Below are 25,869 nucleotides of genomic sequence, written 5' to 3'. Positions count from 1 at the left end.
AATTCTGTTCCCAAAGCCAGAGGTTGGGTTGGGGATATGTACAGCTTTTGGTTTGGGGAAGGAAAATGGGGAGAGAATGTAGGGGAAGACAACGGGGCATAGGTCATGTGAAGGAATGATGGAGACGTCTGTAGATGGAGCTAAGCTTCTCCCTGAGCACAGCAAAGGCAGGCCTCTCCTCAGCATTGCCCTTCCAGCACTCCAACATGAGCACATAGACCTCAGGGGAACAAGTGGGTGGTCGAGGCAGCCGGTAACCACGGGAGATCTGCTGAATGGTCTCCTGATTGGTCATTCCTGGAAGAAGCAACATACATTGGTGTTAGGAAAGAAGGAAGGTCAAGATGCAAGGAATTCATCTCCTTAAAGAAGTTTCCCTCAGAGGGGCAGCTAGGTGGCGCAGTGGATAGAGCACTGGCCCTGGATTCAGAAGTACCTGAGTTCAAATCCGGCCTCAGACACTTAACACTAGCTGTGTGACCCTGGGCAAGTCACTTAACCCTAATTGCCTCACTAAAAAAAAAAAAAAGGTTCCCTCAGGAGGAAGATAGCCTAGCTATAGGCTGTCACTTTTCCCAGGAAGACTTTCCTAATTAATGAAATGCATTATTCATTGTTCCAAAGCATAAAGAGCCTGTCAAAAACCCAATTTCACTTCATCACCCAATGGCTTTGTCTCCAGTGTATTAAGCCTGGTTGACTGAATGGCTTACTAAATTGACTCTTTTGGTCTACAGATACCGACTAATCCATTGCGTCTAATTTCAGTTTCCTGGGCTTGTTTCTTTTCTATCCTCATCAAACTGAAGTGAAGGTGGAGACCATGTTTTTTTTTCATCAGGTAAGACTCATCAAGGAAGAAAGCCTTGACTGTTTGCTTAGACCAGACACACTCTGAGTCAAGGCTATTTCTCCTGCCTGGGATTAGGGAAGCTGAGGAGTATGGAGCCATGCATGTCTCCTCTTCCTCTAGAATTCCTTACAACTCCTTTTTTTTTTTTTTTAAGTGAGGCAATTGGGGTTAAGTGACTTGCCCAGGGTCACACAGCTAGTAAGTGTTAAGTGTCTGAGGCCGGATTTGAACTCAGGTACTCCTGACTCCAGGGCCGGTGCTCTATCCACTGCACCACCTAGCTGCCCCCTTACAGCTCCTAAAGAAAGTCTGAAAGACATACTGAAATTGACTGACAAGGAAGTCTTTCCAAATTCATCAGAAGACAGGAATTTTTGAGCTCTTTGAAGATGACATTTATGTATTTTCTAATTTAATCATAGGACCATAGATCTAGAGCTGGAAGGGACTTCAGAAGTCATCACACCCAACTCCTTCATTTTACAGATGAGAAAATTAAAGACCTAAGAGGTTAAAGAACTTGCTCAATATAAGAAAGTGTCAGGGCAGCTAGATGGCGCAGTGGATAGAGCACCAGCCCTAGAGTCAGGAGTACCTGAGTTCAAATCCGGCCTCAGACACTTAACACTTACTAGCTGTGTGACCCTGGGCAAGTCACTTAACCCCAATTGCCTCACTAAAAAAAAAAAGAAAGTGTCAGAAGTGGGATTTCCATTTCCTGGATATGTCTCTTCTCTTCCTCTTCCTCATCAGGCTGGGGATACATCCAACTGGGACTCCTGAAGACCTGGGCCTTTTTTCCCATCATGTTAAGGGTTCCCTGAAGAAGAAAGCCTTGACTGCTCAGTTCAGAGGCTCCTGAGGCAAGGCTCAATCTATTGCCTCAGACTAGGGACTCCCAAGGGACAAAAGCCAACCTAACCCAGACCTAAAGATGTACAGGTATTGACTCACATGAGAGCCTTTGGAAATTCATCCAAGGTCAGGCAGGTATAAGCTCCATGGGGTAACACTGGCGTTCAAAGGACAGGCAAAAGAAAGCATCAGCTGAGGACCATACCTTCATAGGGACACTGTCCATATGTGAAGACCTCATAAAGCAGGATCCCATAGGACCAAACATCTGACTTCTGTGAGTAAATTCTATAATTGGCTGCTTCTGGTGCTGTCCACTTTACAGGGATTTTGGTGCTGCTTTTTGTGGAATAAATATCATCCTAAAAAGCAACTGAAAAATGAATCATTCTGGGGGTAAGAGGAAACAAAACACATTCCCCAGTCCCATCTCAACCTAGGAACCTTGAAAGAGGAGGAACAACAAACACATCACCCCCTCCCATACCTCAACTGGTTCTGGGCTATAAAGACTGTCAATCTGTTGGGACTTGGACTTTGCAACCAACTCTCAATTATTCATGCTAATTGAAACAAAGCTAAGGCAAAGATAAACCAATAATTTGGATAAACCAAAATCACTTATGTCATATTTATTTTAAGAATGAACAAAAAATTTTTTTAATAAATTTAAAAATAAAAAAGAATGAACAATATAGGGAAAGGAGAGAGAGGGAAGGAGGGATAAAAATTGGAACCCCAAATTATAAATTAAAATGTTTATTACATTAAAAAAAAGAATGAGCGGGGCAGCTAGGTAGCGCAGTGGATAGAGCACCGGCCCTGGAGTCAGGAGGACCTGAGTTCAAATCCAGCCTCAGACACTTAACACTTACTAGCTGTGTGACCCTGGGCAAGTCACTTAACCCCAATTGCCTCACACCAAAAAAAAAAAAAAAGAATGAGCAATATTATGTCATACTGACAATGAAATTTCGTTTCGATTGTCACTATAAGTCATATTTCAATTTGCTGAGCACAGGCTTGAGTGCATGTTGGGAGGAAGGCAAGACAGAAGATTACTGGAGGCAAGAGTAACCTACCATAAGTTTAACATACATTCAGAGTTTCAGGAAGTCAGACCTGGAAAAGACCTTATAGCTTACCTAGTCCAACCCCATCATTTAACAAAAATGGAAAATGGGGGGCCAAATGTTGTGTCTTGCTCAGGATCCCACAAAAATCCAGAGACCTAGTTTTAATACTAACTCTATTACTCACTACCTGTGAAATCTTAGGCAATCCCAAGGTACTATGAATCTTACTTTTTAACCTCTTAATGAAAAGGTTAGAAAAGGTTACCCAAAAACCTAAACCCTAGAGGGTAACCTATGTCTTCTGAATTTCAGCTTAAGGACATTTCCCACTACATGAGAACCAAACTGTGGTCCAGTACATGTTTCATTTGTGAACCACATATGATAGAGAAGGAACTGTTGCTATAGAAGGCAGAACTTAAAGGGATACAGATGGGAATAACCCAGCCGAGGATGGATTGGTGGCAGGGGGTAAAAGAAGAAAACCAGCAACCTTGATCTGACCTTCAGCAGTCTGGCCAAGCCAAAGTCTGCGATCTTGCAGGTGAGGTCATCTCCCACCAGGATGTTTCGAGCAGCTAGATCCCGGTGCACAATGTGCCTCTCCTCCAGGTAGGTCATCCCCTCAGCCACCTGGCAGGCAATACTCACGAGGTGGATGATGCTGAGGGCCCTTCCTTCTGGACCTAAAGGAGCAGCAGAGAAATTCAAGCCAATGAGGGTGACAATGGCTTCCTAGGGCTGGAAAGCCACAGAGACTGTGATACCTTCCAAGTGTCCACCATAGGTATGCAGGGTAGATGTGGGAGAGTCTAGTGTAGTAAGTATGTATGGGGATATGTACTGTCATGTATAGATATAGTCCCCCCCACTCCCCTAAGGTCTGCTCCAGAATGGGTTATTTTCCAGGGAAGGTACTCAGAGGATGAGGGAAAACGGGACATTTCTAGTGCTTGGTAATGGGCCTTCTTCGCACTGTCAGGTAGTTAGAAAGATGCTGCTGTCCATTCTTCTGAGGCCTGAAAACCAAGATAGAAGAGAGAGAATGCAAGGGAAGGGGAAGAGAATGTTGTAGAAAAGATTGAAAAGAAAGAGAGAAGAGATGGAGAGTGAGGATGTGAGAGGAGGTAGAAGGAAACAATTTCAGAGAAGAGATGAAGAAAGGAGAGGATATAGAGGAAGGGAGAATCTGAGGGAGATGAGGAGGGAAGGCTGTGGAGGAAAAAGAGAGAGGGAAAATAGAGAGATTGTGGTTAGAATGAAGGGAGGCTAGAGAGAAAGATAATTTGAGGGTGACATGGAGGGATGGAGGAGAGAGATGATTCAGGGATAGGGAATGAAGATGAGGGGAAGAGAAATGGAGGAAGGGTAGAGGGGGAAGGGAAGAAGGGGATGATGAGACAATAGATGTTCCAGAGAGCTGGAACAGAGGATTGGAGGGAAGAGGGCAGGAAGAGAAGGATGTGGGGAGGGATGTACAGGAGACTGTAGGGGGAGAAGTAGAGAATAGGACAATGAGGAGAGGAGTCTATGCGGAAGGGAGAATATGAGAAAGGGTATTAGAGTTGGGGGGGAGATAGAAAAGAGGAAGAATGTTGAGAGGAAGGTATGGAGGGAAGGAGCAGGAAAGGCCTTGGAAAAGCTGTAAGCCCCTCCCCTCCAAAATATGTCCTTGGTCCTTGTGGTCTTTTTTTTTTTTTTTTTGGTCCTTGTGTTCTAAAACTTTTGCATAGCAAGGCTGTAGCTCAGATCTCCTGGGGAGCACAGCTGTGGGACTGAAATGATTTCCAAAACCTATTCTTTTCCCTTTGGCCTTTCAGGAAGGCTGATTCATCCACGTAAAGAAAGGAAACTGGGTTTTCTAGGTCAGGACTTTTCACAGGTGACTGAGGATCAGTGGCATTCCCCAAAGACTGCTGACTCACACCCAGGCCCCTCCCTTCCATTCAGGTCCCTAGTCCCAGGATAGGAAATTAGGAGACTTAGACACCCTCTGCAATCAGAGAAAGGGCACAAGTTGTGGGAGCTAAAGAGGTCACACCAGGAACATTCTCCAAACTAGGACCATCATCCCAGTAGTAACATACCAGGGCAGCAAAGCTAAGAGCTGGCCTTGTCCTGGCAAGACCTGAACTTGTCAAATGGACATCATTTTCCTTCTTAAAATGTGTAATTATTATCTATGTAATCAGAAAGGGCTTTTTATCTTCAAAGAACTTAGTACATGTTTCTTAATTAAGCCCCATAGCTTCTCTGGAAAGTAAATATGTATCATTAATCTCATTATACAAGTGGAGAAACAGAGGCTGAGAGGTTATTAGTGTTATCATGATCATCTTTATTATCATTAGTTAGTACTTTGTAACCATGGACAGGGCCCTAACAATAGAACTAATGGGCACTTGGGTCCAGCTTTCTAGTGGTATCAGGGTCAGAGTTAAGGCTGAGTCAGGAAACAGGCTTTCTCCTCCATACCCACAGAGGCAGCAGAGTACTCGCCTGGGCCAAATGGGGCCTGGTCTCAATGTCAAAGCCCCAGAGGACCATTTGTCTGTCCCCAAGGCAGCACTTTGGACTCAGAACAAGCTTGCCCCAGAACCTCACACATAAGCCTATGATAGCATTTGTCTCTGGACCACCCACTCTAACCTAGACTGTTCTCTGAGCTTTTCATGAGTGTCAGCCTTGTCTAATGAGCTCTCCAGGACAGGGTCTGTACTGCCTCATTCTTCTATCTCTTCCACAGGCTAAGAAGAGACCTCTCCCTAAACATACCAACTGTTGAATGGGTTCTCTCTTCACTAAAGGGGCTGGGGATTCTGCTGAAAGCAAGGGAGCTGTGGAGATGAGGCTGAGAAGGAAAGCCATCGAGGGGGGCTGAGTAGGTCATGAAAGGGAGGAGCCATAGGAGACACAAAGAATAGGACCTGAGGGGGAGGGGTCAAAAGAGGACTCAGAGAGGGAGGCTGACAGGGAAGGACCGTGCTTGGTAACGGGGAGGACTGAGAAAAGGTACCAGTCCCTGATCAATCATCTGGATGTGGATTAGGGTTCTGCCTCCCCAGTGGTCTGTGGTTGGCAGAGGAATTGGGGAGAGGGGAGTACTCACTGCTGAGGAAGCTCTGGAGGTTCCCTTTTCTCATGAGCTCTGTCACAATGTAGACAGGCTCCCCGATGGAGCAGACCGCATGCAACCTGATCAGCTTCTCGTGTTTTAGATTCTTTAAGTTCTGAATCTCCTTGGTGAAGTCATCAAGCTTCATGTCAGCTGCAAGAAAGCAAGCAAGCATGGCCCATGAAGGCCTGGAGGCCACATGAAAGAGTGGGTACTGATGGCAACCTCCATCACCCAAGCTCGACCTTCTCCCCAATCACAGCCCTTCTGGCCTCTCAGGGACAATGGAGACCTGAACAAAGAAGGAACAGCAGACTCTCAGATCTTGTCCAGGAGTATATCAGGGGCAGACAATGGCATGAGAAGTGAGGATACTTGCATTTTCATGCATTTGGCTGTTACTTTGGACTGCTTAGCTATGCATTCCCGTTCATCAAATGTTCAAATAACACAAATCTAGGAGAGTTAGCTCATTTGACGACTGTCAAGATATACAGGCCAGAACAATGGACCAGATCTAACAGGATGAAGTTGAATAAGCATCCATGCAAAGCCCTACACTTGGGTCCCAAAAGTTAATTTCACAAGGGGAGAGAGGAGGTCTAACTAGGAAAGGTTCTATGGAAAAAGATCTGCAAACTCAACATGGGCCCATCAAAATAAGCTCAAGAGATCTTCTAGTGGATTAGTGAAGGCAGAGTGTCAACAACAAGGGCGGTGATGGTTTCCCTGACTCTTCCCTAATCAGAATACGCCTGGATAGCATTGTGTTCTACATGTCACATTGGAGGAAGGACATTTTAAAGCATATCCATAGGAGAGAAGCAAGGGCAATAAAAGGACTGGAGACCCTGCCATTTCTAAATCTACTGAAGCACCTTAGCCTAGAGAAAAGAAGTCTTGGGGGAAGATGATAGTCATCTTCAAATACCTAAAAAAAATCACTGGGGAAGGCTTCTTCTCCTTAGTGTTAGGGGGTAGAACAAAGAACAATGAGTAAGAGTTGCTATGGAGACAGATTTAAGCTCAGTGTAAAGAAAGACTCCCTAATAAATAGAGCTATACAAAAATAAATTGGACTACCTTGGGAGGTAGTGAGTTCACCATCACTGTAGGTCTGCCACTAAAGGCTAGATGACCACTTCTTAAGGATGTTGTAGGGTGAGTACATGTTCAGGATAGGACTGCATGACCTTTAGGGTACCTCCTAAGTCTTGAGAGCCTAGGATTTGGAGAAGTCTAAGCTTATGGGAACCATCCTTCTCTGGGCCAGTTGATGCTTTTCTTCCCCTGGCCACAATCTCCAATCCCAGACTGAGCCTTGCCTTACTAATGATCTCATGAAAGGCTGTTTTCCTTACTTATCAACTTGGGGGCAAAATGGGAGAGAGTAGAGTGAATGACAGGCCTTTACTCATCCCTCCCTAAACATACCAGACTTTATGATCTTTATGGCCACTGGAATCTTATTCAGCCACAAGCCTTCCCACACCTCTCCAAAATAGCCTTCTCCCAGCTTTCTTCGAAGGGCAAACTCAGACCGAGGCCGTTCCCATTCATCCCTCTCCAGTGGCCGCTGAGGGATGAAAAGAGACAGAGACAGAACAGAGATGAGCAGGGAAGGAAAGGGGAAATGAATAGACCTGCCTAGGGTTGACATGTAATGTGCTTGGTTACTTTTTTCTGGCAGAAGTGCAATTTCTTATTAGGAGGACGTAGACTCCCTCCCCCCACCTCCCCCATACACACACACACCTGCTGAGCTGGAAAGAAAGGAAGTTAATGGCTTCAAGGTGTAATCAGGGTGCTGGGGAAGCTCCTTGGCCCCCTCCCAGGAGGAAGCAGTCCTGGAGTGCGGAAAGTTACCTTGCTGAAACCAACATCCCAACAGGTCTTTCTGGCTGTTTCAGAGGAAGGCAGGATATGCTAGCATTCTCTATCCCTAAAAGCTGAAACCAAACCCTCTCTAGCATTCAAGCCTGATTCCTGCTGATGACCAAGAAAGAAAAGCTAAAAATTCATCTCAGAAAAGTTCTCTTCACATTTGGCCTGAAAGCAAGATGTTCCAAGAGCTCCAAATAATTACACAGGGGACTTAAGTGGCACTTTTCATGGTGTATGTGTCCCTCCATCAACCTTTTCCAAACACTAATTACCACCTGATGGCAAGTAGAAGTGTTATTATTTCTATTTAATAGCTGATGAGACATGGAGGAATTTTATCATTTCCCTTTTGTATCAGAGCAAGAGAGGAGGTGATCCTAGATAAACTCATGATTTATTGTTTCCTAGCCCTGAGCTCAAATCCAACAGGTAAAGCAATGTTCCTACCAGGCCCTCACACCCACGGTTTCCTTTCTCTGGGTGTCTGATAGAGCCCAGGGCATCTGGAACTCATTTCCCAATGGATCCTGATATTGCACATTCTGTGACCTAAGTCCCACACTCCTAGGTGAGAGAAGCCTTCTCATCAACAGTCCCAACCCAGAACAGTTAAGAAGTAGTCCAATCAGCTATAAAATGTCTAATGGGGCTGACATTGCCCCATATCCAACTGGTCCTAGTGTAAAATTCCCAAGGGATGATACCAGCTCTTTAACCCGGGTCTCTCCCCCTCCCCCACCCCCACATGGCCAGAGGAGAACACAAAAATGAGCACATAGGAGTGGGCTCAGTAAAGACTGTTTTTTTCATTGATGCTCTTTAAGCAACTTCCCAGGAAAGTGGGAAGAGGATAAGGAGGAGGAAGGAGAGGAACAAGGGAGAAGGGAATGAGGAGGGAGGAAGGGAAAGGGGAGTGAGACACCCAAGGAGGGAAGAGAGGTGGGGAGAGGGGAGGAAGGAGAGGGACAGGGAAAAAAGGAGAGAAAAGGAAAGGGCCCCACCTCTTGCACACAGGGCTGCAGCAGGGGTGTCTGGATAATCTTCCAGTTGGTTTTGTAGTAGGTGAGGAGCTCCTCCAGGCTGGGGAAAACCTGACCTTTCTGAATGTACAGGCCACCCTCTGGGGACTTGGCAATTCGGTAGTGGCAGACCTTGGCTTGTGTGCGAACTGTGGAAAAAAGTGACAGAAGGAAGGAAGGAAGGAAGGAAGGAAGGAAGGAAGGAAGGAAGGAAGGAAGGAAGGAAGGAAGGAAGGAAGGAAGGAAGGAAGGAAGGAAGGAAGGAAGGAAGGAAGGAAGGAAGGAAGGAAGGAAAGGGAAAAAGATGGAAGGGGAGGAAGCAAATGAGAAAGAGAAAAGAATGGATGTAAAGAAAGACAGGGAAGAAGAGATTGAGGAGGAGGAGAAGGAAGGTAAAGAGAGGTCAGGAAGGAAAGGAAGGAGGATGAAGGAAGGGAGAGAGAGAGAGAGAGATAAAAACCAAAGTTAGAAATACAAAAACAATGATTTTCTTTTCAATTTCCCTGCCATCCAGATCTATAAAAAATAGATTCATACAGTCGTATGAAGGAAGCAGATATTGATGGAACTCCAGAAATAGTTATAGGAACATTTAAATATGAGGAAAGGGTGTGTAGTTTAACCTGCAGCTAAGGCCTAGACAATCTTAAATATCCCAGAGTGGTGACCACCCAGGTATGACCTGTCACCAAAGGGCAAAGTTACCCAAGTAACCCTTGCTGGCCTTACAGGCCCATAAGAACAGAAAGAGCATTTGCAGGGCTGAAGTTTGGAGACAGATCACAAACTGTACCCAGGCTTAAAGACAAGATTAGAGCTTAGTTATTATCCCTAATTCTCTTGGGGGTACCACCATCCTTTTTAGTCACCAACTTCACAACCACAGAATCATTCTGGACTCTTCCTTCTCTTTTCCCTTTTATAGTCAAATAAGTTGCCCAATCTTGTTCATTCTACCTCCACCATACATCTTTCATTCACCCCTTCCTCTCCACACTCACAGCCACTGCTCTAGTTCAGGGAGTCCCACTTCTTGTCTAGACAATGTACTAGCCTCCTAATTGGCCTCCATGTTCCCAGGCTTTCTCCGTTTCAATTTATTCTCCATGCAGCTAACAACTGGATATATTCCTAAAGCACAGTTCTTACCATGTCTCTACTCAACTCAAAAAACTCTAGTGGGGTCCTCTTGCCTCTAAGATGGAACACAAACTCCTGTTTGACATTTAAAGATCTCTACAATCTAGTTCCAGCTTCACTTTCACAAATTATTATATCATTCTCTTTCACAAACTCTACAATCCTGCCAAACTAGCCTTCTCACTGCTTCTTGGACATGACATTCCATGCCTCATCTCCATCCATTGCACCAGCTTCCCTGTCCACAGAATGTAGTCCCTCCTCATCACCACTTCCTAGAATCTTTAGCTCCCTTCAATGTCCAGTTCAAGAACTACCTCCTATAGTAGTTCTATAGTTTCTAGGGTCCTCCCTAGTGTGTGTGTGTGTGTGTGTGTGTGTGTACGTGTGTATACATATATGCATGTGTATATACACACATGCATACATACATGCATATATACACAACATATATGTATTGATTATATTTAATTTTTGTGTATGCTACCACCTTCACTCTTCTAATAACACAATAATGTAACTTTTTTTTTTTTTTTTTTGTTTTTTTTTTTAATTTTGTGGGGCAATGGGGGTTAAGTGACTTGCCCAAGGTCACACAGCTAGTAAGTGTCAAGTGTCTGAGGCCGGATTTGAACTCAGATACTCCTGAATCCAGGGCCGGTGCTTTATCCACTACGCCATCTAGCTGCCCCACAATAATGTAACTTTGAGGGCAGGGATTTCTTTTTTGTTTTGGATCCCTAGAACCTAGCAGAATATCTGGCACATAGTCGGCACAATATCTGCTTCTTGAATTCAGCCTGACCTCTTTTTTTAAACTAGCAATATACAAGGCAAGTAGGGAATACTCAATAAATACCTGTTGAATTGAAATTAATTCACATTGGTCAGGTCACTATACTTCCCTGAAAAACAAAGTATTTTATAATATCTAGTAGATAAACTAATGTTAGTCACATTTTACATGGGTTAATTGAAGTACCCAGAATGGGAAGGAATTAGTCCCTGCACACATAGCTAATCACTGGGTGAATTCTAGCATCTGTGATAAAATAATGGGATTTGGCAGACACCCAGGGGCCCCACCTGAAGATTGATTTGGAATTGATTGAATTGGGTAAAACTGAGAAACTGATTACCTACTTAAGAATGATTAAATCAAGACCACACCTGGCCGACCCTGAGTAGGGTGTTGTTCTCAGAGGCTGTGGACTATGCCATCAACAGGACACCACTCTCAACCAATCAGCTTGAAGGACCTCCCCTTTTGGGGAGGGAGATAGGAAGTAGGAAGCTGAGGCTGACTTGCTGGATCTCCCTCTTTTCGTCCAGGATTCTGGCATGGTGGCAGCAGGGGCAAAACATAATAGAAAGATCTACTCCACATGTTCTCTATAGAAGCGTGGATAGCTAAATAAAGATGTCTTTCTCAACTTCTCTCTCTTCACTAACTTCTAATATACTTTAATAAATCCTTAAAAGCCTAAACTCTTGCTGAATTTATCAGTAATCTTAGCCAGTTTCCCCCAAAAAACTGAGGGGCAGGTTAGGACCCACATTTAGATTTTAAACATCACACATCCAGGGTTCTTTTCATCATATTACACTGTCTGAGCCGCTTTCCCCTATGTCATTTATAGCATTTTTTTTGCACAGGGAAACTCTTCATCCCATTCCTTCACCCAGTAACAACTTGTGAGGATCCTGAGATTACAAAACACTTGCTATGACCAAAAATTGTCATCACCAAGGCCACAAAGACAAGGAGTATGGATGGATCTGTGGTGTTCATCTTACTTTGGGGGACATAACTGAAAGAATTAATGGTTGTATTCCTTCTGATTAACCTCTTGAGGGTAAGTCACATCCAATCTCTTCAAGTCTGTCCAAGTGGCTCTCTGCTCTACTGTGCTCTATTATATGAATTCTTGACTATTCCAAAAGCTCCAGAATCCTTCCAGACAATCACCAAAACCCTAGACCTTCAGGGTCTAACTTCAAAGTCCAGTGGCAAACTCCTGCCAGTTTTATATCCTCACATTTTCAGAGTGTCTTTTACACCTCAGAAATCAGCAAAAACTCTAAATAGGACTTGATTTATTAGCTTGCTGATTGCTCAGACTTGAGAAGTGATGAAGAAATTGTTTGTAACAATATAGATTAAAAATAAAAGGGTGGCAGGGGTCCTGGCTGTTAAACATTTATCCCTGCCCCAAACCCACCCAGAATAGAACCGCCAGTCAAAGGATGTAGGCAACAGAGTGTATGACTTCTCAGGAAGAAATTACCTGACAGAGAGTAGTCTCCACGACTACTCTCACTGGGTCGAACCAGAAAGGCTCCATGCTGATTGGAGGAGGAGAGTAGAAGCTGTTGGGCCTCACTCCTGCTAATCCCATCAAAGTACCACCTGTAAAACAACCCAGGCAAATTGATCACATTAGAAGCCATATCAAGGCAGGTCGTCTACCTCATCCTCCTTACCTCCTCCTCCTCCTCCTTTCTAATCTTAAATATTTTATTTTATACATTTAAAAACACTATTCTGGGGGGCAGCTAGGTGGTGCAGTGGATAAAGCACCAGCCCTGGATTCAGGAAGACCTGAGTTCAAATCCATCCTCAGCTACCTGACACTTACTAGCTGTGTGACCCTGGGCAAGTCACTTAATCCCCGTTGCCCTGCAAAAAACAAAAAAACAAACAAACAAAAACCCCACTATTCTGAGAAGTTTATAGGCTTTGCCAGATTGCCAAAGGGGTCCATGACACCAACAAGGGTAAGAACCCCTATTCCAGAGAAACACATAAGTAGTCCAACACCAGCACCCAGCCCAATGAAGGCCTAAAGAAACTTCTTGGTAATGGTCCATGGTCCCTCATGTCAGGCAGCAACTCAGAACATTTCTGGAAGTTACTATCACTCAGGCAGCTGCCCAATAGGAAGCAGTGATATCATTCAGCACCTTTTCATTGAGTCCCATTGGGCCCTGAGATGAGCTCTGTAGAGATGAGAAGGCACAGACCTTTCCCTTAGGGAGCTCACAGTCTATATGGGGCCACAAGACTCACATATGAGTGCCTATTATGTAGCACAAATTCTAAATGCTCCCGTGGTTCATAGGAGGGGAACATAGGTATATAGGCTAGATACCTGGTAGAGTGTCATAATGGAGGTGATATTTGAACCTTAAATTATGGACAGGTAGAATCTGGAGAGGGAAAGAAAAGGGGGGCTGGGCCCCAGGAAAGGGGAGAGGGAGGAAAAACAGTCCTAGACGATTTCTGGAAGGGATTCAGCGGCAATGGACTAATTGTTTCCTGAGGTTATGAGCACCATGGCCTTGTGAACCCTGGCCCCCCATCCAGGCTCTCTGCCAATCAAGATTCCTTGAATCCATGCTTTTAATAATACCAGCTGCTACTTGTACCCAATCAGCATGAGTCATCAGGTGAGGTTTGCTATGGTTGGCTTGGTGCCCAGGAAGGAGTACTTTCTTGTAAGGAACATGAAAAAATTCCTTCTGTTCTGGTTCACCAGTGTGTCAGATCCACTCCACTCTCACATAGGTCATGAGGGAAAACACCCCATTTGACTCTGACTCAACTTCCCAGAAAGACAAAGGTATTCCCGCTTTTAACCTGTTCTGGGTATTTGATATAAAGCAAGAGTCATCCCATTTCTTTTTGTGAGGGCCTAAAACCCTCCCACTTCCTCATTTTTTCCAAAGGAAATTCTCATCCTTCTCAATTTAATAAGTATGCAGCAAGTGCCAACTTTATGCTTCCCTGCACGACAGAAAGGGCAATGAAATGGATGTCAGGAGACCTGTATTCAAGAGCCAGCTCTGTTATTCTCATTATGTGACCTGGGAAAAGTCACTTCATTTCCTCATCTGTAAAGTAAGGTTGGACTTCATGACATCCAAGGTCTTTCCAGCACTAAGATCCTTAATTAAGACTTCTACACAGGGGCAGCTAGGTGGTGCAGTGGATAGAGCACCAGCCCTGGAGTCAGGAGTACCTGAGTTCATATTTGGCCTCAGACACTTAACACTAACTAGCTGTGTGACCCTGGACAAGTCACTTAACCCCAATTACCTCACTAAAAAAAAAAATTTAAATTAAAAAAAAAAGACTTCTACACAACCATGGGAGCTCAGAGAATGGAAAGAGCCATGGTTTGGGGGGCTTAGGGAAGGCTTCCTAGTTACAAAGGGCCTTAAGGATGGATGGGACTTAGATAGAGAGGGGATTTCAGGAGAGGTTGAAACATAGATGTCTCTTACACCCACTAGCCCAGAATGCTTGGCCCATTTCCAAAATGTAATTTATTATCATTCCCCTAAAGCATAACTTCTCTATTTCAATAAATACCACCACCACCCCTCTGGTCATCCTCATTCACAATCACAGAGTCATTCTGAACTATTCCTCACTTTCATTGCCCACCAAATCTCATCAAATGCCAAGTCTTATCGATTCCACTTCCACACCACCTCTAGCATCTGTCCTCCCCTTGTCTCTACTCACATAGCCAACACCTTAATTCAGCCTTTATCACCTACCTCTTCCTTATCCAAGTAGCCTCCTAACTGGTCTTCCTGCTTCCAATCCCTGCCCTCTATTCTATCCTCTATAGCCACCACATCATAGAATTCAGGTCTGACTGACCATGACATTCCCATGCTAAAGTGGTGCCCTTTTGCCTCTAAAATAAAATAGAGGGGGAAGCTAGGTGGTGCAGTGGATAAAACACCAGCCCTGGATTCAGGAGGACCTGAGGTCAAATCTGACCTCTGACACTTGACACTTATTAGCTGTGTGACCCTGGGCAAGTCACTTAACCCTCATTGTCCCACAAAAATTAAAATAAAATATAAACTTATTTGTTTGGCACTTAAAAACCTTTACAATCAGAATCCAGCCCATCTTTTCCAGGTTAATTTCACATTATTTTCCAATATATGCTTCATTTTACAGTCAAACTGACCTACTGATATCAATTCCCCATATACAGCATTCCATAGTCCACCCCTCTGCTTCTACATAGCTAGTCCTTCATACCTAAAAATGTTCTCCCTCACCACCTCCACCCCTTAGGATCCTCAGTTCTTCTTGAAGCTTAACTGTAATGCCACCTTCCTTGACATTTGAAGCCTTTTCTGATTGCCCCAGATGTTGTTCTTTTTACCCTCATACCTCTATCCCTAAATTACTTTTTATTAACTTTATATGTATTTTGGGGGCAGCTAGTTGTTGCGGTGGATAAAGCCCTGGCCCTGGATTCAGAAGGACCCGAGTTTGAATCTGGCCTCAGACACTTGACATTTACTAGCTGTGTGACCCTGGGCAAGTCACTTAACCCTCATTATCCTGCAATGAATGAATGGATAAATAGATATAGATAAATACAAACTTTATATGTATTTTGAATTTACTTATGCATAAACATGTTGATTCCTCTAAATACAATGTAAGCTCCTGGAAAGCAGGGACTATTTCATTTTTGTCTTTGTATCCCTAAGTTCTAGCTGTTTCTTGGGCCTAGAAAGCACTTAATAAATTTGAATTATATTGAATTTTAAGAGAGAAAAGAAGGAGGGGGGGCATTCTCTATGAGGAGAACAACATGAGCAATGAGATGGAGTAGACCATGAATTTCATGCATAAGGGACAGTGATAATGTCTGGAGCAATGGATGCTAATACGGAGACAAAGCAAGTGTAACCTGCCTTCTGTCACATAGACATGGAAGCTTGGGGATCCAGTCCAAATCACCTGTCCAGCAGCTCATTCCCCTTCTTCCCTGCCTAACCTCCCATCTCTGCTCTCCTTGAGTGTGAGCAAAGGCAGATTACAAAAGAAATTGCTCCACTGATCATTCCTTCTCTCTCCTTTACTGGTTCTGTCCTCTCTGCCTGTGAGCTTGATAAAATACCCAAAATCTTTTTAAAAAGAGAAAAAGAAAAAGAAAAGGTTCTCTTTATTTCTTCTCCCTTTCTCTGCTAAATGTCTAAAAAGCACAGACTATTTACTCTACCTCTACTTCTTACAGTCCACTCATTCCTTCACCCTACAGTGTGGTTCCCATTCCTATCATCCAACCTTTCCCCTCACCAAGGCCTTTGTCCTTTTTGACCTCCCGATAGGACTTGTTACTGCTGACAAACCCTTCCTTCTTGGTACACTCTCCTCACTTGTTTTCTTTGAAACTCTTCTCTGTTTCCTCCTGCTTCAAATAGTCAGGCTTTTTCACTAGTTCCTCTTCTTCCTTTCACTCCCCAAAAGTGAGCATTCCACATCCACACACCCCAGACACACACTAGCACAAAATCTCTCCCCTCATCTCTCTCCCTTCTTCTCTCTACAGTATTTTCCTGGATGATCTCATCCATTCCCATTCCTTCAATTATCACTTCTACACACCTGATTTCCAGATCTCTCTATCCAGGCCTGATCTCTTTCCTCTGAGCTGATTCTCCATCTCCAGCTGCCTACCGTGTATGTTTCACTAGCCTCTCCAATTCAATATATCCAAAACTAAAATTATTATATTACCCTTAAACCTGCTCTCCCTCCTAACTTCTTCATTTCTGTTGATGTTGCCACCATCCTCTCAGTCACTTGGGCTAGAAACCTCAGTTATCTGGGATTCTCCCCTCTCCCTCATTCTCTTCATTCAATCAGTTGCCAACTCCTGTTGATTATACCTCTTCAAAATTGCCCATATTCATCCCTCCCTTTCTTTACTGCCACCACTCCAGTTTAACCTCCTCATCCCCTCTCTCCCTAACCACTGAAATAGACTTCTTACTGATATCCCTACTTCCCATTCCTCTCTTCTCCTATCTATCCTCCATACAACTGTCAAAATAATTGCACAGGCTGGACCACATCACTCATCTGCTCAAACATTTTCAATAGCTTTTCATTGCCTATTAAATATATATATGTGTGTCTATATATAGAGATATAGATAGATATAGATATGTGTGTGTATGTATATATATATATTTTTTTTTTCATGCTATTCCCCTTCAGGTACTCTTCATTCCAAGCAAATAGGGCTATCACACCTTGTCTGATTTTATCCTGACCTCTCCTATATCCTTGTTTTCCTATAAGCTATCCACCATGCCTGAAACATACCCTCTCTGAATTAAAATAATTTCCTTCCTTCAAGGCCCACCTCAGGCATCACATCCTCCAAAAACCCTCCCTTGTTTCCTCATCCCCTCAGTCTGATAATGATCTCATCATCTGCAAAATTCTCTTAGCTTTCTGTTCAGAGCTTTTCTTTGTACTTATGATCTACCATCTTATACCATATGTGGCATCGCAGAATCATAGATTTAGAAATCATTAAGTCTAACTTCCTTATTTTACAGATGAGAAAACTCAGGCCCAGAGAGGGTAATTGACTCTTGCAGAATTATGCAGCTAATAAGTGACTTAGGATGGGACTTGAACCCGAATCTCCCTGACCCTAGATCCAACATTCTATCTAATATACTACCCTGCCTCTTCAATGACTTATGTGAAAATTCCTTGAAACCAGAAACTGTTGCTTTTCTTCTTTGTATATCACATCTAGTTTGGGGTCTTGCATGTAGTAGATGCTTTGAAACAGTTTTTTTTTTTTAACATTGAATACAAGATCTGGAGCTAGACATTATCTTAGAGAAGATCTAGTCCAACCCTACCATTTCCACACATAAGTAAATTAAGGCATGAAAGGATTTGCCTAAAGTCACTCGGGTAGCAACAACCAGATGCAAACCCAGTTCCTCAAACCAGAAGGCCAGTTGTCTTTCCACTTTAACACGCTGCCTCAAAAGTCAAGAATGTCCATCATTAAACATAGATTACACCCCTCCATTGTGACTCAAATCCAGCCTGGATTTGGTCCAGTGGAGAGAGAGCTGGATTTGCTATCAGAGTACCTGTATTTGGATTAGGATCAAGCAAGTGTGCTCCCTCTGTAACCTTGAATTCTCTGGACTTCAGTTTCTTACCTGGAAAATGATGGGGTTGGACTAGATGACTCCTAAGGTCTCTTCCTGGAGAAGGAAATGGCAAACCACTCCACCCTCTTTGCCAAGAAAACCCCAAATGAGGTTACAAAATGACTGAACATCAACAAGGCCCCTTACAGCTCTAAATATGTGATCCCGTGATCACACAACCTTCAGTCTAGAAAGCCTCATCCATGAGGCCAAATAGCTGAGTTGAATCATCAGATAGCAAGGGTCCTGACTATGAAAGACTTTGAAGACCAGGGAGAGGCATTGTAGGGAAGTTGCTTATACATAATGAGGAAGCAGGGTGGGCTCTTGAGCAGGAGACACGAACAAATGTAAGCTCTTTGAGAACATGAAGTCTGTCGATTTTGTCTCTCTCACCTGAGATTCTGGCACCATCTTACATGTAGTAAGCATTTAGAAATTTTTGTTGTGTTGAACTTAACTGAAACCATCTCACATCCTTATTTTTCTAAACAAAATGATACTTAATATCCCACTTTGTTTTCCTCTTATTTTAAGCACTTTCTAGGACAGACTGTGGGATACACACTTAGCATCAACAATTATACATTAGCACTTTCATGGTCCCTGGTCTAGACTGGGAATTTTTCTGTCTTTTTTAGTCTAAAAACAACCCTACTATTTCCATGTAGGAAAGGGGTCTTGTGCATCATGTACTTATTTGGTTCTTAAAGATGGAATACTGGGATTGTAAAGAAAGAAGAGCAAGTTTGCCATTCATATTGGGGTGGGAGGAGGCAGGAAATGAGGATGAACAGTGATCCCTTCAAAGAAAGTGTCCCTTGCCTGGCTGGTAATCTTGATCAAGATTTCATGACCACTAGTAGGAATGGGAAAATGAGAGTTCTGGGTTGTCATCAGCCTAAGGTAGCTACTGGTGGTAAATGTTTACTGGCTCTCGAAAGGAAAAAAAAATATATGCACTATACACTTTTACATCTAATCTTCATTATTAACATTTTCTCTATCACTCTCTTAAGACTAGAAATCAACAAAACAGAAAATCGAGCCCTGATTTGTAGTATTTGATTATTTCAGAGGTTTAAATACTCTCAATGAAAATGTAACACTAAGCTCTCTGCCATTTGGAGCTGACTCCAGCACACCCTAGAGTGGAAGTCAGGTTAAAAAAAAAGTGACAGTGGGACTTTGCTAGCACATCCCTAAGAGATGTCCTTAGTTTCCTCTTGCAGACTGGCCAGGCTAGACCAATACACTCCCCATACCCAGGTAGACACCACCCAGCCCTCTTCCCTGATCCCTGCCTGCTCTTAGGAGGACCAGCCCTCCCTCTCCCCCCACAACAGGATGCCCTTGCGTCTGGGCCAGAGGAAGATACTAATTACACTTTGCCCTTTCATCTGGAGATCTCAAAGAGCTCCACAAATAATCATTAGCTCTCCCAGCCTGGCAGTATCTCATTTTCACAGGGAGGAACATAAAACAAGTCAGGAAAGGCATTTGCCCAGGGCCAGCTTGGTCCCCAGGCCAGGAATGGGACTCTTGTGGGGTTTGGTTGATGGGCTCCCCTACCACTCCCTAACCCAGCCCTGACACTAAGGTTTCTATGAGGCAGAGCCTCCCTGGGACAAACAAGGAGTTAGTCCATTTGACAGCCCTCTCCACCCACCCACCCACCCCAACCTTTGAACAATGAGTACAGGAGAAAACAATGGTCAACATTCCAGTGGGAACTAGTTAACTCATAAAGCTAAACCCTATCTTCTTCCCTACACATACAGGGCGGCTCTGAGTTTGTGAGTTTGTGACCTGGAGACTTCACCAGCTAAATGCAGTTACCCTGACTTGAATAGCCAGCTCTTTTTTTCTCTAGCTCTCACCACCATATACCAAGTATGTGATGTTTCAGGAAACACAGGAGGCCTTAAATGGTATGATTTTAAGGCATGAGAAAGATTTCTCTATCATCGCCATTATTCCATCACCCTTGCTCAATGACATCTGAAATTTCACCATTACAAGTCTTTTGCTTCAGACTCTGTCCTCTACCAAAAAATAAAGTTCATGGGAAAGATAACAATTAAGCCTATTTTGTTGGTTATTGATCCTTCAGGGTGAACAAATGTTCATATTGAAGGAAGGAAGGAAGGAAGGAAGGAAGGAAGGAAGGAAGGAAGGAAGGAAGGAAGGAAGGAAGGAAGGAAGGAAGGAAGGAGAAAGCCCTGGAACAGCCCCGGAAGTTCTCCATTTTACACTTGGGGAAATTGAGACAAATAGAGGTTGTAATTTGCCTAGGATCACAGAGTTAGGAAGTATCTGAAGACATAAGATTTAATAATAATAATGATAATGATAATAATAACCTATATTTATATAGCACTTACTAGGTGCCAGATGCTGTCCTAGGGTTTTTGTTGTTGTTGTTGAATCCTTTTGGTTGTGTCCAACTCTTAGTGACTCCATTTACAGTTTTCTTGGCAAAGATACCAAAGGGGTTTGCCATTGCCTTCTCCAGCTAATTTTACAGATTGGGAAACTGAGGCAAACAGGGTTAAATGATTTGCCCATGGTCACAGAGATAATCAGTGTCTGAAATCGGATTTGAACTCAGGTCTTCCTGACTCCAGGCCCAGCACTCTACGCACTGTACCGCCTAGTGCCAACAGAAGAAGGGATTCTGCTAAGAAGGAAAGGGCACTGACAGGGGAAGTCAAGAGCAATTAAAACCAATACAAATTAAATTTCAGTCTTCTAAGAGCTGGTACTAGTTGCAAGTCCTCAGAAAACAGACCCAGGAATTTCCTTAGATCCCTTTTAGATAGATCTGTCTCCGTTATCAAATTTATGCCACTCCCAGAGTCCATAGCTCTTCTTTGGAGTGTGGCATCATAGTACTGAACATGGGGGTCAGAAGGGACGTGGACTTGCATCCCACCTCTGACAATAACTGTGTGATCATGGGCAAACCAGATCCTTAAAGGCAGGGACTGCTTCATCTTTGTATTCCCAGCACTGTAGCACAGTGCCTAGTGAATAGTGGGTGCTTAATAAATGCTTGTTGACCGATCCATACTGAGTACTTACCTCACAGAGTTGTTATGGGCAGCAATTGGGAAACTCTGAGTGTGTGGGGTGGGGGGGCTCGAGCTCGCATGTGCAGAATTTAAAGGACTATACTACCTGGGGAATAATGGCTAAACAAATTGAGGTACATGGATGTAAGAGAATATGACTTTATCATAAGAAATGATGAATATGAAAAATTCAGAGAGGCACAGAAAGGCAGAACTGATAAAGACTGAAGTAAGCACAACCAGGAAATAAGTACACACAATGAGAGAGCAGTATATAAGGAACAAAAAAAAGAAGCAATATTGTGTAAAAATAATAATCAAGCCACACCTTCCCCCTAAGTGTTGTGAAAATACATATTCCTTTCTCTGCAGAAGTGAAGGATTCTATGGGTACATATACTATCAGACTGGATCTGTTGAGTAGTTTAACTGAACTGCTTTTTTTCTTTTTTTATTCTTTGTTACAAGAGACAGTACACTAGGGAAGAAAGAATGAAGAACAATGGAAATGAAGTTGATATTTAAAAAACAAAGTTTCTCAATAAATTTAAGTATAAAATATAAAGAGCTACACTGTCATATATAATTATTATAACTACAACTCAACTGATTTCTTCTGGGCCTATCAGCAGACCGGTTTCCATCAGCACATGCTAACTGAGGGGATCCTGCTTGGAACCATGCAGGTTCTAGGCTTCACTGTCAGAATCTAGAAAAAGAGAGGAATTTTGGCAGAGACAAAAATTTGAGCTCAGACACCCAGGGAAGAGACAATGTCACTTGTCCCTGTGGTTTTCCATGAAAATTGCAAATGGTTTTTATCTTGCTTGGCCTCTTCAAAGACAGAATGTTCCCTAAATATCAGTCTAGGAGACTATAGGATCTAGAAGATATGTCAGTAGGATGGAGGAGTGGAAGAGAGGAGTGGTCAGCTTAACATCAGAGACAAGAGAAACAGGACAACCTTCTCAGTGTTGAGTCATCTCAAGAAGTGTCTTTTTTTCCCATTTTTTCCCTCCCAACCCTAATGGATTATGCTCTCTGAGAACCATCCTCATTCCAGCCTAAAATAAAGTGCTGCAATTTCTCTGACACAGCAAAGAGTAAAATCTAAGTGACCTGTGTTCCTCAGAGATTGATAAGGGTCAGACTACCCTCAGGGAGACTCGAGATGAAGGAACTGAACACTATCACCACCCCAAATAACTATATCCAGCCCAACACTACACTGTCCAAATTGGGTCCTCCTTATTAACCCCTCCCTTCAGAGGGATAGGTGCAGGGAGAACAAGATTCTCAGAGTTCAAAGCCCTTCTATGAAAGAAGACATTCTTCCTTGGGTGAGAGAGTCTGACAAGAATGTGGCCTACAACCAAATCTGAGACCCCCATTGGAGGTGCCTTACTTCCTCTATATTTCTGTCCTTTAGCCATAACTTCTCCTCTTGCCTCAAACTCCCCATTTCCCCAAAACAAATAATAAATCTGGTGTAAATCCTTTGGCTCAGTACTAGGGATGACAGGGAAGACCTCTTTCTTGGATGTAATATGGATGGTTTGAAACTAAAAATTCCAAAACAAAATAATCTAGCAATAGGAAATGTTTGTTTGTTGGGTTGTGGGGGTTTTTTTATTGTTGTTGTTTGTTTGTTTGTTTGTTTTGCGGGGCAATGAGAGTTAAGTGATTTGCCCAGGGTCACACAGCTAATAAGTGTGAAGTGTCTGAGGCCGAATTTGAACTCAGGTCCTCCTGAATTCAGGGCTGGTGCTTTATCCACTGTACCACCTAGCTGCCCTTCAATGGGAAATTGACTCAAAATAAACAGTGCTCTACTAGACAGTAGTATGGCTGGAGTGACAACTTGTCCATGAAGTCTTCCCTGAATAATCCCATATCATAATGATCTTTCCTTGATTTTGATTTTTTCCCAACACTTGTGTATATACATGGTTACCATGCTAACACATTCCTGCCTTGCCCTTTCATACTATGTCTCACCAAACTAGATCATAAACTCCCTAAGGGCAGGAACTAAGCTTTCTGCTTCTTTTACATTTGTCAGAGGAACTCACTTAATCCTTAATAAATGCTCACTGTATTTCCTCCTTCCTTCCTTCATAAACATTTGTCTTCATCTATTCAAAGCAGAAGATCCAACATTCACCAAAACTTGCACACAGAGAATTATACTTGCTCAGTCTTTACTTCAATATGTCCACAACAGGAACCAGAGCTTTCTAGTTCTGTTGAACAATAAGTGACCTTTTTGCCCAGTTATATGAGGGTACCATTCCTGGGAGCTTGGTTCTACCTCCCAATATTTCCATGGACTGAGTCTCCCTGACTCATCTCTCTGGATACAAGTCCAGAACTCCCTGAACAATCATTGGTTGGTGACAAAGACAGAGTCAAGGGTCCAGTAGAACTGTTAGTATATAGACTGCCAGATCAGGAGTCAACCAGGGATCTCAAATCATAGGATCACTGATTCAGAGCCCAAAGGGTCTTTAGAGATCATCTAATCCAATCCCTTCAGCTTGTAAATAAAGAATCTAAGTCTTAAAGAATTAAAGTGACATCTAAAAAAAAAACCCTCTAGGGGGCAGCTAGGTGGCACAGTGGATAAAGCACTGGCCCTGGATTCAGGAGTACCTGAGTTCAAATCCAGCCTCAGACACTTGACACTTACTAGCTGTGTGATCCTGGGAAAGTCACTTAATCCTCATTGCCTGACCCCCCCCCCCCAAAAAAAAAGTGACATCCAAAATCACACTGATAATAATAGAATTACATCCTCTCATTCTAAACTCAGCATTCTTTCCACAAGGCTATGCTGCTCTTTAAAAGTTATTCTCACATTGAGAGATTTAGTTGAACTGATACAGAGTGAAATAAGGAGATGATATGCACAATAATTACAACAATGTAGAGTGAAAATAACTACCACAAAATAACCGAAAGATTAATGTTGAAAAATTGGCCCCAAGGAAAAAATATGAGAAGACATCTCCCTACACACACACACACACACACACACACACACACACACACACACACACACACACACACACCCCTTGCAGAGGTGGGAGGTGGGGAGAGGAGGCCAGTCCACAGGTGTGAAATATTGCCTGTCAGCTTTTTTATGTTTTTATTGGTTTTGCTGAATTTTTCTCTTCTACTTTAAAAAAATTCTTTGTTATAAGGGATGGCTCTCTCTGAGAGGAAGGAGGAGAAAAATAGGGAACTCCATCTAATTTTAAAATAAAAGATATTAAATACGAATCAATTTTTTAAAAGTTTTTCTTAGTTTTTCTCCTTGGTTTTCTTTTGGAATGGTATTGGGAAGAGGATCACAAGGACAGACTTTATTCACCCTTGGGAAAGAATAAGAATGGGGTACTTTCTAACAATTGTCAGGATTTAGAAATTCACTTCCTGATGTCAGGGCACTGAATATGAAACCTTTCTAGACTACTTCCATTTCTAAGGGCCTCTGATTTTCTGGTGCTGGCAAAGCCCATTAGAGTAAGAAGTAACAAATAAGAAAACACAATCTCTAAGCATGATTTAGGGGAAAAGCCAGGAAAAGAAGAGAAACTCTAACTTGTATCCTGAACTCACCACCCTGAACTCATGCCCTGGATAATAGAACTGAGTGACTTTAAAAGAGTAGGGTCCACAGTTTCCAGTGCAGTTATCTCATTGTTGAGGCAATCTTGCCCAAAAGACCTATAGTCAAACAATGAAGTACATATCTAATACTTACGGTTGATCAGAGAAGGTCTCCTGGGTGGCTTTGGCCACATAATTAATGGGTACCAGCCCAGTGCTTGGCCGACCAGAGAGCCTCCTGGCAAAGATGTAGTCACCCTCTTCTTTGATCACAAAGAGCTTGTCTCCTCGGCTCACACTCAGCTCATCTGCACACCTGGCTGTGAAGTCATACAGAACCATGAAAAGGACTGCAGGAGGAGGGCTGCTCGATTTTGGAGAGAGGGGTTCTGGGTCAGGGTCAGGATCAAGGTCCATTGTGACAGGATCAGGGCCTGGATATCTGGGGATGCAGTCATCAGGGATACTCGTGGGCCAAAGCTTGTTCCAAAAGAATGATAGGAAGGTCAAATGTTTCCTTAAGAAAGGTTCCATCCCGGCTGCTGAGAGACCCTCAGGGTACCAAGATTGTTTCATAAGGACTGACCCAGTTGGAAACAGGAGATAGATCTGAGTTCACCTGGCCCGGATGGGACACATCTCCCCAAGCATCTTCCTGTCTGTGTGAGGAACTGCCTCTGACTGCTCCCTCACTCCAGGAATGTCTCTGTGCTGTCTTTTCTATGCAAACTTCTGAGGGTGGAAAGTGAAACTTGAAAATCCTGTACAACTTGTTTTCCTGAACTCCTTAGCTAAAACTACACACACACTATCACACATCTGGGTCCCTAGCCGCAGCTAGAGCGTCACACTTAAGGCTTAAGGAGATTATAAAATTTGACCTCTAGAAAGGCATCCTATTTATTTTTGTAGAAGACAATTTTGATTTCAAAAGGAAAACAAGCCTCAGCCAAGGGGGCAGGGTGGAAGAGGGGGAGGGGAAGAAATTCTAAGGGTTTTTTCCCCCCACTGTAGATTTGTTTCTTAATACATAAAAGGATGGGCCAAATGATTTTTAAGCTCCTTTCCTGGCATGACAGTCTGGGATTTTAAGCCTTCTCTGTTCATCTCGTAAGGAACAGGGATGTCTCTGTGATTTTGGAGGTAAATTATTCTTTTGGATGGGAACACTTGCCTGTATTCAATCCTAAGAATTTTAGGGTTTTGTGATGTTTGTCTTGTCCCTTTCCCCTGC

General features: G+C 43.2%; 1 protein-coding gene across 1 annotated transcript; it reads right to left on the bottom strand.

The window, feature by feature from the left end:
* On the bottom strand, nucleotides 1-25,184 carry SRMS (src-related kinase lacking C-terminal regulatory tyrosine and N-terminal myristylation sites). The gene is made up of 8 exons (XM_043989637.1): nucleotides 24,790-25,184; nucleotides 12,231-12,352; nucleotides 8,785-8,951; nucleotides 7,334-7,475; nucleotides 5,894-6,052; nucleotides 3,289-3,470; nucleotides 1,914-2,070; nucleotides 1-297 (listed from the first exon to the last, which is right to left on the bottom strand). The coding sequence occupies exons 1-8, from the start codon at nucleotides 25,167-25,169 to the stop codon at nucleotides 104-106; spliced, it is 1,503 nt and encodes a 500-aa protein (XP_043845572.1). The 5' UTR covers nucleotides 25,170-25,184; the 3' UTR covers nucleotides 1-103.
* Nucleotides 25,185-25,869: the final 685 nt, after the last annotated feature.

Source organism: Dromiciops gliroides, chromosome 2, assembly GCF_019393635.1.
Source record: "Dromiciops gliroides isolate mDroGli1 chromosome 2, mDroGli1.pri, whole genome shotgun sequence".
NCBI classification, from domain to species: Eukaryota; Metazoa; Chordata; class Mammalia; order Microbiotheria; family Microbiotheriidae; genus Dromiciops; species Dromiciops gliroides.
Note: the sequence above shows the minus strand (reverse complement) of the source record. Positions and strands in the feature narration are given on the sequence as shown.

What these genes read in the sequence shown, in the direction of transcription:
- SRMS (XM_043989637.1), bottom strand. Translation starts at nt 25,169, where the DNA reads ATGGAACCTTTCTTAAGGAAACATTTGACCTTCCTATCATTCTTTTGG. An exon ending in GAGACCTTCTCTGATCAACC is followed by an intron (nt 12,353 to 24,789) that starts GTAAGTATTAGA and finishes GTTGTTTTACAG; the next exon opens with GTGGTACTTTGATGGGATTA. An exon ending in GCTTGGCCAGACTGCTGAAG is followed by an intron (nt 2,071 to 3,288) that starts GTCAGATCAAGG and finishes GTTGCTTTTTAG; the next exon opens with GATGATATTTATTCCACAAA.